The sequence below is a fragment of the Anguilla rostrata genome, chromosome 19 (genome assembly GCF_018555375.3).
Source record: "Anguilla rostrata isolate EN2019 chromosome 19, ASM1855537v3, whole genome shotgun sequence".
Lineage (NCBI taxonomy): Eukaryota > Metazoa > Chordata > Actinopteri > Anguilliformes > Anguillidae > Anguilla > Anguilla rostrata.
In genome coordinates, this window is record NC_057951.1 from 13,563,901 (window position 1) to 13,582,220 (window position 18,320).

The window sequence follows — 18,320 nt, forward strand, 5'->3', positions numbered from 1 at the left end:
AAAGATGTGTGAGCCTCGTATCGATGGGTAAACAGGCAGGTCTCCTCTCCACTTTCCCAGCTGTTCTGTGGATGTGCGATTGCTTTGGTTTCCACAGCTGGCTTGAATTGTATCAGAATTGTATAGTCTTGTAGTCTCTCATTAAAATACGGAAATTAATAATTGAAATGTTGTATAACAGTAATTGCATGCATGCTTGTGTTATAAGTAACAGTGTGTTATGTCTGTACTCCTGCATGTACGCAGGTACGTAGGTATGATTGTGACTGTTTTAGATTCATACCCACCTATCTCTGTGTGCGTATGATGGTTGTGTTGGGCTCACGGTGCTGTGTGTATGCGGGTTTTGGTCATTGTGTAACAGTGCTGTGTGTATGCGGTTTTGGTATGGTGCTGTGTGTATGCAGGTTTGGTCAGTGTGTAATGGTGCTGTGTGTATGCAGGTTTAGTCAGTGTGTAATGGTGCTGTGTGTATGCAGGTTTGTTCAGTGTGTAATGGTGCTGTGTGTATGCAGGTTTTGGTCAGTGTGTAACAGTGCTGTGTGTATGCAGGTTTTGGTCATTGTGTAACAGTGCTGTGTGTATGCAGGTTTTGGTCAGTGTGTAACGGTGCTGTGTGTATGCAGGTTTTGGTCATTGTGTAACAGTGCTGTGTGTATGCAGGTTTTGGTCAGTGTGTAATGGTGCTGTGTGTATGCAGGTTTTGGTCATTGTGTAACGGTGCTGTGTGTATGCGGGTTTTGGTCAGTGTGTAACAGTGCTGTGTGTATGCGGGTTTTGGTCAGTGTGTTGGGCTCATAGTGCTGTGTGTATGCAGGTTTTGGTCAGTGTGTTGGGCTCACAGTGCTGTGTGTATGCGGGTTTTGGTCATTGTGTAACGGTGCTGTGTGTATGTGGGTTCGGTCAGTGTGTAACAGTGCTGTGTGTATGCAGGTTTTGGTCAGTGTGTAACAGTGCTGTGTGTATGCGGGTTTTGGTCACTGTGTAACAGTGTGTTTGTCCTGTAGCTGGCCTGAGTCCTGTGGAGCTGCAGCAGTTATGGAAGGACGTGAGCGCAACGCACAGCATGGACGAGGGGGCCATTAAACACGGCGGGCTCGACCTCACCACCACCGCCAACTCTTCCTCTTCTTCCTCCTCTACCTCCTCCTCCACCGTCTCCAAAGCCTCTCCGCCCATCTCCCATCACCCCTCCATGGTGAACGGCGGCCAGTCCTCTGCGCACGGCTCCAGACGGGAGAGGTACATCTCGCCTTCCTCCTTCCGCGCGCACTCCGCCACCTGCTGGCGGAAACGCGGTGCGGTTAGCGGAGCCGCCAAGCGGGGGCGGGGGTGGGGGGGCGGGGGGCGGAGCCTGAAGGATCCGCCCCCTCTAGCCCCGCAGCACACAGGCGTCTCACTGCAGGGGCCCTGTAGAAACCGCCTGTTTGTTTGTTTGCTGGGCTGCTGATTGCCGTCGGGGTGACGGCTGGAACAGGAGCCCCCCCCCGTGCAGGCGGCTGTTTAGTGACACGCGTGCGGAATCAGAAGCGGGGGAGCTGCTTTAGCTCACCGCGCCGCTAACAGAATGCTAACCTCGTGCGCATTAACAATTTAGAGCTTTTTTTTTTTTTTTTTTAACCCCCGCACCGTTTGAATTATCTTTGCCGTGTTTTGCTTGTCATGTAAACAGAAAACTCGATGCCTGTGTGGCTTTGTAATGTTTATACGAGGAACAGGGCTTTTTATGTACCGCTGCCACTGGAACACAAGTCTGTTCACATTTCTGTCTGCCTGTCCAATGCATTAATTACGCATTTCCACTGTATAGTAAGCATGTAGAAGCTGCGTAGCGTAAGCTGCGGTATCTGATTTAAAGCCCATGACATCAGAGGGGGTGCTGCAGCACGCAGGAAAGTGGTGTTGTGAAGCGGAGGCATCAGCAGAAGAAAGAGGAGAAAAACAGGCATCCCCTGGGACTCCTGCAGTTCACAGTAATCCGACAGCGACTGGGACCGGCTTACTCCACATACTGTGGACCAAAACAGGGTCTGGCTTAGACAACATACTGTGGACCAAAACAGGGTCTGGCTTACTCGACATACTGTGGACCAAAACAGGGACTGGCTTACTCCACATACTGTGGGCCAAAACAGGGTCTGGCTTAGACAACATACTGTGGACCAAAACAGGGTCTGGCTTAAGCAAAGCACTGTGGACCGAAACACAGAAACGGGCAGAGACTCAGTTTACACTGTGAAATAAAACACAGATAAACTGGTACAGGCTCTCAGGCCTGAACTCTTTCTTTTTCCCTCCCCCTCTCCCTCCCCCCCCCCCCAGTGTGCTGCAGGAGGAGACGGGGGCGTCGCACTCTCTCTACGGACACGGCGTCTGCAAGTGGCCCGGCTGCGAGAGCGTCTGTGATGACTTCGGACACTTCCTCAAGTAGGTGCCCGGCAGAGTTCACGCCCTCTCCCTTCTGATTGGTCGGCTGCTTTGTCGGTTCTTCACCGAGTTATTCCCAGATCAGCCAGGGGCGCCGGCAGGGATTTTGGGCCCCCTGAAAAGATCTCACATTGGGCCCCCAGGCCGCCCCATCCCTGCACAGTTCACAGCACAGCTGTCAGCCAAGGGCCCTTGCAGTCATCATAACTTGCCGGAAACCCCTGGATTTGATTGGCCAGCGTATGTCAGCTGACTTCAGACTGACTAATACAGCAGACTCCATAGAGCCTCTGGGAGGTATGAGGCGGTAATGGTGGTGTGGAAATGTGGAAAGCCTAATGGCAAACTGTGTGCATGCGTGGCTCCACAGACGCCTGAGTGGTCGTGTTGTCATGGAGCAGTGACTGCAGTGAATAAAATCTTCATGCTTCATCAACAATTTAGATAATTGGCCCGCTTGTAATTGGCCCGCTTTGTTGCCGGGATGGTTTTGGCGGGGACGTCAGAGAGGCGGCTGTATGCGGTGAGGCAGATTATAGGCTATCACGCTGCCACTGGGAAGAGCAAAAAGCATGCACGGGCACAAAAGAGGAAATTGCTCATTTGAATATGTTAATTAGATCTGTAATTAAGTCTCCAGGAATGGGTTTTTTTTTTGTCCTTTTAAGGCCGTGTAAACCCCTCTTGAAATGTTTCCCCTTTTTTTTTTTTTTGCTTTTCTCATAAACCTGAAAGGAGATGAGCAGTCATGGGTGCTAACACTGGAGTACATGTTCGCTGCAACTGTCTGGAATTCAGTTTGGGAATCAGAAATGTAAATTCCATTTTCTGAATTGGCTGAATTGAAGCGGTATTTACCCCAGCTGTAGTCCTGCAGCCCTACACCTCGACAGCCCTGGGCCTTGACAGCCCTGCATGCGTTTGGTACTTCAGCTCAAGCGCTCTGCTGTGATAGGGTGATAGGGTGCCTTGTTTTTATTTGTGTCCTGTATGTGTGTTTCTGCCCTGTAGAAGTGGAAGAAAACGCGTCGGTTGGCACGGTAACATGCGCGGGTCGGCAGGGTGCCTGTGAAGCGGGGCGTCGTGTCTGTCGTTCTGCCGGAGGGGTGAAACGGGGGAACCTCAGAGCGCTACGCTCAGGCAGACAGACAGGCAGACGCGCGCGTGCTGGAACTCTCCAGAAAAACACAAAAACAAGACGTCAGCGAGCGGAGCGCTGTGAGCCGCTCAGAGCCGACGCTCTGACGCTCCGGCGCTCTGGCTGAGAGGCGCGATCGCTAGGCGACAGGCGCGGTGCTTTCATCCCGCCGGAGATGCGCGGTCGGGGGCGTGCTGTTTGTGGCGTGCCTGACACACGGGCTTTAAAGCAGCTTACATTACAACCGTGTCGGGAGCAAGTGGCGTTCTGAGTCCGCCCGCCCCATTGGCTGCTTCCTCCCGACGAATCAAATGAGCCAGCGATGGTGCAGCAGATGGTGCAGCATGAACAAGTTGCATTTCAGTGCTCTAAGTGTGTGAATTGAGATATTCTGTATCTTCTATTTTGTCTTAAAATATTAACTGTCAACTGTGTGTGTGCGTGTGTGTGTGTACAGAAAAATTATTTGAATGCAGGCTTTACACTTTTCATGATACATTATTGTTTGTTTGAAAATACCAACACATTGACTGCTTGCACTTATCTATGGGCGGTCATTGCATTGGTGTTTTAGGTCTTTGGGTCTATCAGTAAAATTTTAATTCCGACAGATTTTGGAGTTGGAATTGTTTGAGTGCATTACCTGCAGTGGATAGAGAGAGAGACTGAGTGTGGCCTCAGAAGTTCCTAATTATTTCATTTGATTTGGGAAAGCACATCATTAGAGAGCTCGCCTCCTTGGGGGGGTGGGGGGGGGATGCTGCCGCCCTCATTGATTTCCTTTGAGAGGGTGAGGGAAGAGCGCCAGGCTATCGGCTGTAATGAAGAGCCTCGCTGCCGCCTCTTAGCCTAAATACCCGCCATGTCGCCACGGTAACCTGCTTTACAGGCGCCAAGTGGGGACTGCCCCCCCCCCCCCCCCCCCACCCCCACCCCCAACCTTCCTCTCGTTCCTGTTACCCACCGCCAAACGCGAGCCCCCATATGTGTGAGGCAGTGGAGAGCATGAACACCCCTTTCTTAAGGTCATCTGCTAGTCGCCGTCTCCTAACAGGAGTCACCGTGTGCATCGTTGGTTCAGTGCTGTGCTGTGTTTAAATCTTATCTGTGTGGCCCATCCTGCACGTCTTTAATCTTTAATCGCACGTTTGCTGCGTCGCACCAGTTCTGATAGACCTGGGCGGGACCGTTCGGGGGCGAAATGCGGGTTGTGGAACGTGTCGTGTTTTTAAAGCTTCACCGTCCCAGAGTCCTGTGCGGTTATCGCGATACAGAGACAACCCCCCTCCCCCAAAACCCCGCCCCCTCCTGCCGTGAGCTCTGCTCCCTCCTCCGCCCTCCCCCCCCACTTCAGCGAGACCAGACTCATCACATCATTTATTCCGCTCTCTCTCAAATAAAAAATCAATATGGCCGTAAATATAAAAAGGTTGGCCCTGAATGACAGCCGGGCTGGAGGACTGTTTGCTCAGAGCTGCTCTGTCTGAAGCGCTCTCAGTCTGTCTGCTCCTCTGCCTGTCGGTGTTTGAAGTGCAGTGGCTGTGCTGGCTCATTAGAGCTCCGGGGCCTGCTCTGTACCTGCATCCTGACCCCTCTCTGCTCTTATTAGTGCACGGCAGGGCGGGACAGGACGCCCCTGCATATTTCATGGGCCTGCAGTCATTTGTGTGTAATCGCCTTGTTAACAGGAAGTAAGGCTGGGGGACTTTTTTAAGAGCAGAACCAGGCGGTGCGGGTCCGCTGTAATCTCGGACCTTCTCCCTACCGGCGCAGGCCGTGAGAGAGAAATCTTAATAAAGGTTTTTGTACGGAAGTTTCTTCAGGGAAGAAAGGAAGTAGGAAGAAAAAAAGAGAAAAAAGGAAAGCTCAGTGGATCGTTCAGAAACAGCTGTGACTCTCGACGTGAGCAATCCGTCAGGTGCGCCGGGTAGCGTGGCGAGCGCTGGAGTGAGGACGGGATCTGCAGCATTAGGTCCCGCTTCCTGAGAGCGAGGTGATTAAAAGATTGATGAAGTGTCCTGGTGCGTGTGCGGCCTGGAACTGAAATTAGGCACGGATGGGCGGAGCCCCAGGCCGTCCCGCCCTCTCTTCTTTTGTTTTCGGTTTTAAAGGCAGCCCCCCTTCCTGATTTATAACACCACGGTTTCAGACCCCCGAATACGGGCGAGAGTGCAGGACCCTAACGGGAGGGGTCATGTGTTGCACAGTCATAATGTCTGGAGATCTTCTCTGGGATTGGTTCAGATAGATGGACTAATGGGTAGTGTGTTACAGAGTCATAATGTCTGTAGATACTGCTGGCATGTCTCAGTTCTTCTCTGTGATTGGTTCAGATAAGTGTGCTCGTGGGTAGTGTGTTACAGAGTCATAATGTCTGGAGATCTTCTCTGTGATTGGTTCAGATATATGGGCTTATGGGTAATGTGTTACACAGTCATAATGTCTGTAGATACTGCTGACATGTCTCAGTTCTTCTCTGTGATTGGTTCAGATAGATGGGCCAATGAGCAGCTCCCTGCTGATAAACAGTGTGAGGGGGCTGCAGATCTGAGGCCTGGTCTCTTGGTAATGTAGCGCAGGCGGAGTTGGGTATTATCCCTGAAAGGCTGCGAGCTAGCCTGTAATTACAGGAGTGGAAGTGGCAGAGCGGGCTTTTCGTGAGCACGAGTGCTCAAAAGAGCGCTTTGTGGGTTTGTGAGCAGTGCTCATCTGGCTGGAGCCTCAGTTCTCCGCAGCGCAGAAACGCTTTTTAAACCTCTGGCCCAGGTGCGCTGCGAATAAAAGGCCTGTCTTAATTAATGCTCGAATGCAGTCTGAATTCAATCACGGTGAACCTTGGTGTGGCTTTTATTTTCCTGAAGAGCCGTGTAGCTCCCTTTGAATATTTCTCAGGAAAATATCCAGCTCTAAAAGGAACATTTAGTCAATCTGACTGTAGTTAAATGGCAAATTCAGCCTCCTGTACGCTCAGGCAAACGAAATATTTAGCCATTTCTTCCCCCCAGTTTTTCTCCCCAATTGACACAGCTGTTATTCTGCGAGCAGAGGACCATCATGCAGTTCTAGCCGGTTGCTGTTTTTATTTTCCCATAATGCACGGCCAGATGTCGTCGCTAACGTGCCTGCTGTGTACTGTCACTGTAAGAATGAGCGGAGGTGCCGTGCTTTAATTAGCGGCTCGTTAGCCCGTCGCGTTAGCGGGTCATGTGATCGTGCCGTGTTCTGTGTTCTCAGGCACCTGCACAGCGAGCATGCGCTGGACGACCGCAGCACCGCGCAGTGCCGCGTGCAGATGCAGGTGGTGCAGCAGCTGGAGATCCAGGTAAGGGCCCAGCTTCGCCGCGGCCTGCTCGTGTCTTCGCCTGATGATGATTTGCAGTCTTGCCTTAAAGCAGCTTAAGTAAGCCACACCTGTAGTTCCCCTTACCTGTCCTTCCCCAACACAGCCCACGTGTCTCCTCCACACACGTCTGTTTCTGTCCCTGTCTGCGATCCCAACTCTGCTGCTGACGACAAGATGAACTCTTATTTGTTTTCCCTGACCCCCCCTGCCCCCCCCCCCCCTCCCAGTCTCCTGCTCCTCCCTCCTGTGTTTAAGTGTGAGGGTGAGCTCAGCGCTCTGGGTACGTGTATGTACAGGACTGTAGATACAGTGAGGCTGCTCGTTTCTGATCCCCCGTCTCCCCTATAACAGCTGTCTAAGGAGCGCGAGCGTCTCCAGGCCATGATGACCCACTTGCACATGCGGCCCTCTGAGCCCAAGCCGTCTCCCAAACCGGTGAGTTTCCCCTTTCCCCCACTGCTGCCGCCAGCTCCCCCTGCCCCCGTAGCCAGAGACTCTGAGTCCTGCTCTGCGATGAGAGCGGGGTAAAAATCCCTCCTCCACAGCGAGAGAGATCTCTTTCCCACTGGGCCGTTAGCCTGCGTTCAGAAATACAAATGAACCGGAACCAGAATTTCAGGGGAATAACTGTTAATCATTTAATTTGATTCCAACCTGAATATGCATATGTACAGCAATGCAATTTCACGTCTCCGTACGCACTGTTTTGGTCGTGGTTAATTGCACGGGATGTGATACTTTGTGTGTTTGAAAGGAAGTGCAGTGGTGTTCTGTTCCAGGAGTGGAATGAACCCTCACATTTCAGTAGAATAAAATCTCCTCCTGCGTAAGCAGGATAATTATCCAGTAAATACGTAAAGAATCTCGCGCTCACCCGCCAAATTCATTATTTAATCAGTAATAACTCCAGCTGTGAGGTTTCTATAGAAACTACAGCCCATAATCCAGAGCATGAATGAATCAAAGAAACGCATGCAAATGAAGCACCGCTTGGCATAAACCCGCACTTTAAACCAGCGCTAATCGCATCTGATGGGGGGCGGGAGGGTAATTAATAAGAGGGTTTGAAATGAAGCCACCCTTTCCAGCTGAGGAGTCCGCACACACACACACACGCACACGCACACGCACGCCTGTGCGGTTGCATCTGCCGTGAAGTGGCTCTTACACACACACACACACAAAAGAAATAGAATTTATGAGAAATGTCACGGCTTAAGGAGCTTCATAGTTGATACCGCAGCGCAGGTCTGTGCGCTCGCGTGCAAAATGCGCCAGGCTTGTTACCCAGACGCGGCAGACAGCACGTCAGCTTGGCGTTATAAATACACACGCCGTGGCTCGCACGCTTACAGGGGGTTCTGAATGGCTGTTTGTTTTTGTTTTGTTTATTTTTTTGTTGCGGCGTTTGATAGGGCATTTAAACCCTTGTGTTGGCTTCTGTGCTGAATCGTCTGGCGAACAGTAACGGGTTCGCGGCTCTCTGTGTCGCGTGCGCTGAACAGGGGAATAAGCTGGAGAGCACTTCATAGGCGGGGGTGCGCGTCCTGGGCCACGGTTTACACGTCGAGTACTGAAAGCGTTTCAGAGCCCCTGAACATCAGTCTGTTTCTCTCTTCCCTCCATTGTAGTTGGAACAGAAACTGAAGGCTAGAGTGGCTGTTTTAAACACTCAGCGGAAAGATCTGGCGTTTCAGCAGAGGCGTCCTGGTCTGAAGGTTATTTATGGCTTATTTCGCTCGTCTGTGACTCCCGCGCGGCGTGGCCGTAGACTAGAGCGTGGGCCAAGCTGATGGCGAGGCCTGGCTTGCGGTCGTGTGCCGCGGTTGGTCGTGCGGCTTGGTGGAGACGATCTGAAGCGCGACCGGGGAGCGGTCTGTGGTCTCGCGGTGACAGGCTGTGGTACAGGGTTTCAGAACCAAAGCAGCCAGCGTTCTATACGGAACAGATGTGCCAGTGAATGCCTGGGGGTGCCCCTCGTCATTATAAACCCACTAACGCGGCTCTGCTGGCTACGGCCCAGCAAAGAACAATTAGCCGGCATATGTTAATTTGGGCTCCCGGACAATTCCCCCGCTTGCTGCGAGTGTAAAACATATTCCCACAGAGCAGAGCCAATCAGAGCCTCCATCAGAGGCGTGTTTGTGGCGCCGAGCCGAGGTGTGAGCGGAACCCGCGCTTTTGCTGACGGTGCTGAATTCGGTTTCTTCAGACTGCGTTTTGTGTATCAGCCTGTCACTTTCATGTTCAGACAGCTGAATCTTGTTTGGGCTTGGTCTTTCCCTTTGGCCAGTGATTAGTAAAAAAATGGCTGAGATGTTCAGGAACACCTTTCACCTTTTTACGTAAAGTTTGAAAATGATACTCCTGTAAAGGAGTACTGCTATACTTTGTGTCCTTTTCCAAAAAAAATCTGTTTAAAAGTTGAGCAGGTTTTGTTTGAATGTTCCTGTGGCAGTTGAGCGGGTTTTGTTTGAATGTTCCTGTGGCAGTTGAGCGGGTTTTGTTTGAATGTTCCTGTGGCAGTTGAGCGGGTTTTGTTTGAATGTTCCTGTGGCAGTTGAGCGGGTTTTGTTTGAATGTTCCTGTGCCAGTTGAGCGGGTTTTGTTTGAATGTTCCTGTGGCAGTTGAGCGGGTTTTGTTTGAATGTTCCTGTGCCAGTTGAGCGGGTTTTGTTTGAATGTTCCACTGGCAGTTGAGCGGGTTTTGTTTGATTTTTCCTCTGGCAGTTGAGCAGGTTGGGCTGGGCTCTGTTGGCAGTGCAGGAGAGGGCAGGGGCACAGTGCTGTTGGAGCTGCCAGTGTGAGTCCGGTTTGTGGCTTGGCACACACTGCAGCCGGCCGCTTCGCGGGCTGGGTAGCGATGGGCCGCGATGATAACGCTGAAGCAGATGATTAGATAATCCCTAACAGCGTGCTCTAATTATAACTCTTATGATACAATTTCATCCTGTAATTAGTTGAGATTTGCTGCTTCCCTTGCAGCTTATTAGTGCAGACACAGTTGGACTGAATATGTTCTCATTTGTCAGTGCTCCCTCTCCCGCTTTCTCTCCCTCCCTTTCTCTGCCTCTCTCTCTCTCTCTCTGTCTCTCTCTCTCGCTATCTCTCTGTCATTCCCCTCCATCTCTGCAGCTCAACTTGGTTTCGAGTGTCACCATGTCTAAGAACCTGCCGTCTGCGTCCCCTCCAAACTTACCTCACACCCCGACCACGCCCACGGCCCCCGTCACCCCCCTGTCCCAGGTGCCCTCTGTGCTGAACCCCGCCAGCGTGCCCAGCGGGGGCGCCGTCCGGAGACGCCACTCCGACTCCATCAAGCACTCCATCAGCCTGTCCTCAGGTACACCGCTGCTCACCTGTGTGCACCACTGCTCACCTCTATACACCACTGCTCACCTGTGTGCACCACTGCTCACCTGTGTACACCATTGCACTGCTTTAGACCCCAAATCAATCACACATGCACACAGCAACCTGCACTCAGACCCATTCATCAGTGACTATCACATATCACACACATGGGCCTTATTTCTAATGTTGCGTGTACATCCCCACATGTGTCAGTCATAAAGTGCTGTCTGCTGTTGACCAATTTAGAATGTCAGCGAAATACAAACATGCTCACATTTGCATTCAAACTTAGAACTGGTCTTATTTATTCTTTGCAGCTGAGTATGTACATGCCTCTTATCTTTTAAGTGCCTCCCCATTAGATTTTTATATTTGCACAGAACTGCTCTGTAGTATTGTGCAGCTCATAGATTATTCAAATACGTACAACACGTCTGCTGACTCTAATTTCACCCTTTTATAATGACTTGTGATTTCTCAGGAGAGATATTAATTGAAATTGTGCTTTGTTCGTCATGCAAGAAGCCGCTTTGGTCTAATCACACTGATCTCGTCTTTTTAAAAAAAATTAAATAAAAAAAAAAAAAGTGATCAAATCCGATGATGTGAATTCTGCCCTGGCTGGCAGAAGATCAGAAAATGATTTTAGGGAGGGGGGGTGACGCGGTGTTTGTGTATTCCCCCCCCCAGAGATCGCCCCTAACTACGAGTTTTATAAGAACGCAGACGTCAGGCCGCCGTTCACTTATGCAACTCTCATCAGGCAGGTAAGTGGGAAATAAATTAACTCCGCCTGATTGGATTGTAATTAATTGGTGCTTAAGTGCAGGGGGAGCCTTTGGGAGAAACCCCCCCTCCCACTGGAGCCGGCTAAAGGAGCCGTTTCTCTGCCCTCCCCCCTCCCCCCTCCCAGGCCATCATGGAAGCCAGGGACAATCAGCTCACGCTCAACGAGATCTACAGCTGGTTCACCACCACGTTCGCCTACTTCAGACGCAACGCCGCCACTTGGAAGGTGAGTGGCTGCGTTTTGAGGATGGGAGGGAAGGGGGGGGGCTACTCTGTTTCACAAAGTAGGATTACTGAGTTCCCTGGATAACTGTACTCAGTAAAACTCGGAACTGTCCCACATCTGGAACGTGGAGTGAAATAAAAAAACTATTCCAGGTGTAGTTATCCAACTAACTCTGTAATCCTGCTTCCTGAAATACTCCCCTGGTGTACATCATTGTCCAAGCAACTCCAGGAAACCAAAGGCCTTCAGTTGTGTTCAGGGGTGTTTTTAAAGGGGGAAGTGAGTGTATGTGAGCGAGCGCTTCTCCCAGCCCCACATGCACTGTCCTGCGTTGTGCTGATTTCCTGGAAGGGCCAGGGCTTCATGTAGCCCACAGTGGTTTCAGATGCCCTGGGCTCAGCTTTTACAGGCAGAACGCGTGCAGAGTTCTAACCGTGTGCTATGAGTTTACCCCGGTGAATTCATCAGGAATTAAAATGCAGAAGCTGCTGTTGAACGATCGCTTGAAAAAAACAGAGGAGGCAAGCCAGCGAGGAGCTGTGTACACATTTCCTGCGATGTTTGTGCTCTTGTACACAAGTCATATCTTTAATCCTTCGGGACAAAGCAAAACACATTCCATATCACACTGAGTTCTGTATATATATATTTTTAAAAATAAACATTTAACGCACTTATCTTATATTTGCGTTTTAGTTCCACGTTTCCTTTGTTACTAAAATTACCCGCGATGGGCCTGTGGTTTTATTAAGTGGGAAATTTAGTACAGAAATGGAAGGTGATTTAATATCTCAGCCTGGTCTCATCAGAGCAGCTGGGGTGTGGAGCTCTCATTCTGCTCAGCTTATTAGTTCTAACTATACCACATGCATAATAAGACCCCTCATTCACTCATTAATATTAAAATGATCATATTCACAGCCATGGGCATTAAGATCAATCAGTTCCTGGGATTTTTAGGTCAGATGTGAGGTCTGCTTATGAGTTTTCCTCCAATCCCTCTTCTTAAAGCAAAACCGGTGCGCACCCCCACCCCCCCATTACGAAATTATGAAAATAATCTCCCTAAAATGAACCAATAGGTTATTATTTGTTAGATTCCTGCATGTTTTAAGCAGATTTATTTCAATATATATGGAAAGTGTGGTGCGCAGAGCAAATTAAGCTGAATTGTATTTTTTGACACATTGCCTGATGGGAAATGTTTTTTTTATTTTTTTTTATTGGGTGATTTTGAGAGTCTGTATTTAATGAGATACGAGGTTTAAAGTTAGTGCTGAGGTGTGAGGTTTTTTTTTCCCAAGCCTAATCTGCTCAGAAAGAATCCGACCCGCACACTTTGTGTCAGTACAGAGTCTGCACATCGGCACTGTGCACAAGAACTAAGCTTCACAAAGGCTTTTCACCGAACCATAATGGCCAACATGCATTTAGTTTTTTTTACATTTTATGCGGCACCTCGCCCCCCCCCCCCCAAAACCCCCCTCTTATTGCAGCGTCCTCACAGAGGAGATTGTGCCACCGTTTCAGAGATACTCCACTCTCGATCCGAGTGGAGCCCTGACGCGGCTGCTATTTTAAAAGCTCCGCTTCCTGTCACCGCGTGCCGAACCGGTGTGAGTCACACACGGATCTGCATCCCCGCTGTGAGTCACACACGGATCTGCGTCCCCGCTGTGAGTCACACACGGATCTGCGTCCCCGCTGTGAGTCACACACGGATCTGCGTCCCCGCTGTGAGTCACACACGGATCTGCGTCCCCGCTGTGAGTCACACACGGATCTGCGTCCCCGCTGTGAGTCACACACGGATCTGCGTCCCCACTGTGAGTCTCACACGGATCTGCATCCCCGCTGTGAGTCACACACGGATCTGCATCCCCGCTGTGAGTCTCACACGGATCTGCATCCCCGCTGTGAGTCACACACGGATCTGCATCCCCGCTGTGAGTCACACACGGATCTGCATCCCCGCTGTGTGACGACTGCAGCCGACGCGTATCACACCGCTTCCTCACATCGTCTGGAATCATTTCCCCCCAAAAAAGAAGTGAAGATCCAAAGTGTGTGTGTGTTTAAGTGTGTGTGTGTTTTTAGGTGTGTGTGTGTTTAAGTGTGTGTGTGTTTTTAGGTGTGTTTGTTTTTAAGTGTGTGTGTTTTTAGGTGTGTGTGTGTTTTTAGGTGTGTGTGTTTCTAGGTGTGTGTGTTTTAAAGTGTGTGACGATGTGCTCTTCCCGCGTCTCCTCTGGGCAGAATGCTGTGCGGCACAACCTCAGCCTGCACAAGTGCTTTGTGCGGGTGGAGAACGTGAAGGGAGCCGTCTGGACCGTGGACGAGATGGAGTACCAGCGGAGGCGCTCGCAGAAGATGACGGGGTACGTCCCCCCCCCCCCCCCACGTGTGTGTTCTGTCCCACACGCGCACGCATTGCCCGCCCAGGAGGACGGGCTCCCCCCTTGGGTCTGGTTCCTTATGAGGTTCCTGTCTGTTGCCGGGCAGTTTTCCGCTTGCCACTGTTGCCTTCGGCTTGCTCCTGTGGGGGTTCGGGCCAGGGTTGTCTGTGCAGCGTGTGTGTGTGACGGTCGTTTGTGAAATGCGCTGTATAAATGGATTTAGATTTGATTTGATTAATATTTCACACACGCACAAGATTAAAAAGGACATGCAGTCGTACATGCATATCTATGTATTTATACATCCGTCTCTGTAAACGGATGCAATGTAAATGCTGTGTAAAAATGTTGTGTAAGTCGCTCTGGATAAGAGCATTTGCTAAATGCTGTAATGTTAATGTGTTTTTAGCTCATATTTGACAGTGCTTCTTTCTTTTATATTATTTTTTTTTCAGAAGCCCAACGCTGGTTAAAAACCTGCCGTCTGGCCTGGGCTATGGAGCTGCTCTCAACGCCAGCCTGCAGGTGAGTGCACCTGCTGGGGCACCGTCCTGCAGCCGGGGGGGGGCACTGCCTCTTACAGAGTCCCACTGGTGTACTGCGCGAAGGGCTGAAGGACGCTCCGCTCAGCCTAAGCGCTGCTGTGAAAGTGTGTGTGTGTGTGTGTGTGTGGAGGTGACTGGGGACACGTTAGAGTGTGACACTCTTCTGGCTGCTCTACAAGTGATGAGAGTCAAGAAGGACCCCTAGTGGCGGAGGAGAGAACCTCCCCCCCCCCGCAACTCCAAACTTTTAGATTGATTGCTGCTGCCTTGGTTGATGCTATCTGAGATAATTATAAATGTAAAATAAAATTCTCTCAGCTATCATGTATGATTTCACATACAAGTTACAGTGTTCTCATTTTCTGTGCCCCTATCTCCCTACCTCTCTCTCTCTGCCCCATCTCTCTCTCTCTCTCTCTCTGCCCCTTCTATCTCTCTCTCTCTCGATCTGTCTCTCTTTCTCTCTGCCCCATCTCTCTCTCTCCCAATCTCTCTTTCTCTGCCCCCTCCCTCCCTCTCTCTTCTCTGCCCTCCTCCCTCCCTCCCCCTCCCCTCTCCTCCCCCCCCCCCCTCCTCCCAGGCTGCACTAGCGGAGAGCAGTATGCCGTTGCTGGGCAGCGCTGGGTTCATGAGCTGCAGTAACTCCGCCGGGCTGCTCCAGGCCTGTGCTGAGGAGCTCAACGGCTCCCTGGACCACCTGGACACCAACGGACACAGCAGCCCCGCCTACTCACCGCAGGCCCACAGGTGAGTGACAGCTGTCTCTCGACGCAGTTTAGTACACGCCCATTACCACATAACCACACCCCTCACACTGTACACTGACCTAGCAGGTGAGTGACAGCTGTCACTCGACGCAGTTTAGTACACGCCCATTACCTCTGGTCCCAGTGGGTGGGGGGCAGTTAATTAGCCTGGGGTAATCTCGAGTAGCATGGCTACACTGTTATAAATACAGTAGAAAACTGTTTCCCAGCAAGGTTATTTTTTCAAGCTTATGAGATTATGTAAAAAAAAAAAAAAAAAAGAATTGCCATAAATTGCGATGTGTGAAATTTATTCTGATGAATCATTTGTTGGTTGTTGTTCAGCACTCCTGAAATAACGTTGTAAAATAGCAGAGCTGGCATTACATTGGTCCTCTAAAAAGATTTACTGTGAGAGCGCAGCTCTATCCTATAATGAAGTGTGGGGAGTAACAGACTGGGTTTTAATTACTACATGTCAGCATTGTAGGGGTTTAGACGTTATATTTTATGCAGGACTTTTTCCTATTAATATTTAGCAGCTAGCTGTGTCATTAATTACTCTAAAATTTCAGCCCTTCCATCTTTTTTAATTGAGCGGAGAGGAAGACTATTAAAAATGAATGTCTTGTGGGTTTCAGAAATGTGTGTGTGTGTGTGTGTGTAATGAATGTCTGTCCCTAATCAGATGTCAGAAGTGTCAGTGCCCCGTGTTTCCCCCAGTAGAGATGGGGGGCGGGGGGCGGGGGGGCGGATGAGCTTTCCCTTTTGAGGCTATGACACCAGCCCTCCCCTGTCACCTACCCCCCGTTAGGAGCAATCAGATCTCAAAGGTCTCCTCTGTCCTGTTCTTTATTCAACCGGTGAAATAACAGTGGTGCAGTGGCCTCCTTTATGTTCATATGGGCGCTGTCTGTGAGGAAAACTACTGATTTAAAAACGTCCGGAGATTTCAAAGTCTGTTTTTTCAGCATAGGAAAAGGCTACCTGAGGCAAAAACAATAAAAAAAGCACAAAAATAAAAATAAGAAAAAGAATAACACAATAATAATAAGAATGCACGTGAAATTTTGTGTGTGAGAAACTAACATATTATTATGTAATGATTATGGTATTGTTGCTGTTGAAATGGCAGTATTATTGATGACAGAACCATGTTTTGTGTGTGTGTGCTTGCGTGCGTGTGTGTGTGCGCATGCTTATGTGTGAGTGTGTGCGCGCGTGTGTGCGCGTCAGTGCAAGTTTGTTTTGTAAAAGTCAGTGGATGTTTGACTCCATAGTGCCATCTGAATACAGCACATCTTTGCTTTTTAAGGGGTGAGAATGTACTTGACTGAGCATTCTGCTGAATGAAAGCAATGAAGTTCCACAACACTGACTTGGAATTTTGAGAAAAAGTTTTAAAAAAAAACACATTCCGGGAAACCTACTCGGCACATATCCACTCATCCCCCTGTCTTCATTATATGGCACGGCTAACGGCTAACGTCGTTATTAGCCTCCCGGGCATGTCTCCGCGGTGATGGCTGGTAATAGCACCGCTGGCTTCGCACCGCGATCACGGTTATGAATCCGGGGGACGCGTAGCTGGTATTTATTTCTGACTGGATATTGCACGCCGCTCATTAAACGCTAAATGACTCATCCAGACATTTTAACACAGTGCCAGGCGCCTGAGAGAGAGCTGATCGTTTGTGCTCTTTGGGACGGCGCGGGCGCGCCGCTGATTGGTGATTAATGCAGATGAAGGCTGTGAGCTGCGCTGGTCGCGTCGGGGGGAGGGCCCGGCGCGCGTCATGGCCGCCGCCGCCGCCGGGCTCATTAATCTCCCTTTAATATCCTTAAGTACATATCTGTGGGATTGTTTGTTATTGCATGATAAATATGAGTGACAGTGCTGTTTGAAAGCTTTCTCTGTCACAGAGCTTTTTGGTGGGGGGGCATTAATACATCAAAGAGCATTTACATCTACATCCACCGGTCATTTACAGAAATAAAAAAAATAAAAAGTTAATTAGGAGAGGAAATCGAATTTACGACTGTAATAATTACATTTACCAGCAGAGTACTTGGAAGTTCCCGTTTAGTGCTGTTTAACCTTATTGTGCTTCCGTGCGCTACAGTCGACCAGCAGTGCCGGAACATTCCCAGTGTGTAAGCTTAGCATTCCTGGGGGTAACCGGTAATCTTGGAGGGAGGGGGGAGCTCTTATTTTTTTGTCTCAGTGAATGTGGTCATGGTAGGGAGAGAGCCTGATAACTATCCCGCATCCTAACAGGCAAACTTTAAAACAAAAAAAAAAGAATTTTTGTAATAATATTTAAAGGCTATTTCTGTCATTGGGGAATTTTGCTGTGGGGATGTCTTGATAGGTTTATTTATCTGTTTATTTGGTCCGCTGTGATTGGCTGATGCGTCTTGTGTGTCAGAGATAATTGGGCGTTGTCATTTGTACCTTTGCTGGCCTAAGGCTCGTCTGTACGACAGCGTGATCATTCTCGTCAGTCCGTCTGTGGAGGGAAATGTCCGTCTCCGCTTGTGTTCGCTCGGACCTGTCGAGCGCTGGTACAGAAACAGGTCGGCTGGCTGCTGTCTGACCCGTTTGTCTGAGGCTGATTAATGCCGGTGCCTGACTGGCTCCAGGTCCTCCTCCTCAGCAGAGCCACGTGTCTCTGCATGTTAATGAGAGATCGCCACTGCTGGTAACCAGATAGAAAGCTCCGGGGCTGGAGGGGATCAGAAATAGTGTAGATTATTTATTATTTTATTTATTAGATTATTATTTTTCTCTCTACTGCTCTTCAGCCCTGCAGGCAAAAAAAGAAGTAAATAGTTATTACTGCATTCATATTTATTATAACTTTATTCCGATACATTTTCTTCGAAGTAAGTAAATAAAAAAAAAAGGTCTCAATTTTCAGTACCCTGTTATTGTGTTACCTGTGTGTAATCCAGCTTTATACTAAAATCCTGAATTACACACAATAGACCTCATTCACCAAACGTGTGTACAATCACAATTGAGCGTAAACTGCGTGTGAGAACGTTTCCAAGAACATTTCGACATTCATCATTTTTTTCTTATTCGTCATTCTCATACACGGAGAGACTAAACGCCTGGAATCTTTGTGGGCAAACATTTGAATAATTTTCGGAAAGGACAGGCCTCGGTTTCCTGCTCCCTTCTGCAGTGTAGAGGTGTTACTGGAGACAGCCAGGAGACAGAGGTACAGTATGTTTACCACCCCTGCTAAGATCCAGGAGCACTTTTTTGGTTTGGGACTTATTTTTGTTTATTTTGGGGGTTTTTTCCTGCACTTGTCTGTTTGTATGCTATCCTTTCCTGCTGTCCGCAAGTT

At 49.5% G+C, this 18,320-nt stretch overlaps 1 protein-coding gene across 7 annotated transcripts in view; it reads left to right on the forward strand.

The window, feature by feature from the left end:
* LOC135245458 (forkhead box protein P2-like) overlaps positions 1 to 18,320 on the forward strand; it is a 118,951-nt gene that overhangs the window by 62,705 nt on the left and 37,926 nt on the right. For 4 of the 7 annotated variants that reach the window (XM_064318497.1, XM_064318496.1, XM_064318492.1 and 1 more), the window contains 10 exons: positions 1,008 to 1,242; positions 2,323 to 2,427; positions 6,800 to 6,887; positions 7,260 to 7,343; positions 10,044 to 10,251; positions 10,953 to 11,029; positions 11,176 to 11,277; positions 13,531 to 13,652; positions 14,126 to 14,195; positions 14,796 to 14,962. In XM_064318497.1, coding sequence (XP_064174567.1) covers positions 1,008 to 1,242; positions 2,323 to 2,427; positions 6,800 to 6,887; positions 7,260 to 7,343; positions 10,044 to 10,251; positions 10,953 to 11,029; positions 11,176 to 11,277; positions 13,531 to 13,652; positions 14,126 to 14,195; positions 14,796 to 14,962 — 1,258 coding nt within the window. Of the gene's footprint in view, positions 1 to 1,007; positions 1,243 to 2,322; positions 2,428 to 6,799; positions 6,888 to 7,259; positions 7,344 to 10,043; positions 10,252 to 10,952; positions 11,030 to 11,175; positions 11,278 to 13,530; positions 13,653 to 14,125; positions 14,196 to 14,795; positions 14,963 to 16,624; positions 17,242 to 18,069; positions 18,189 to 18,320 lie in introns of those variants that run through there. The other 3 variants (XM_064318494.1, XM_064318493.1, XM_064318495.1) reach the window with 3 other exon arrangements.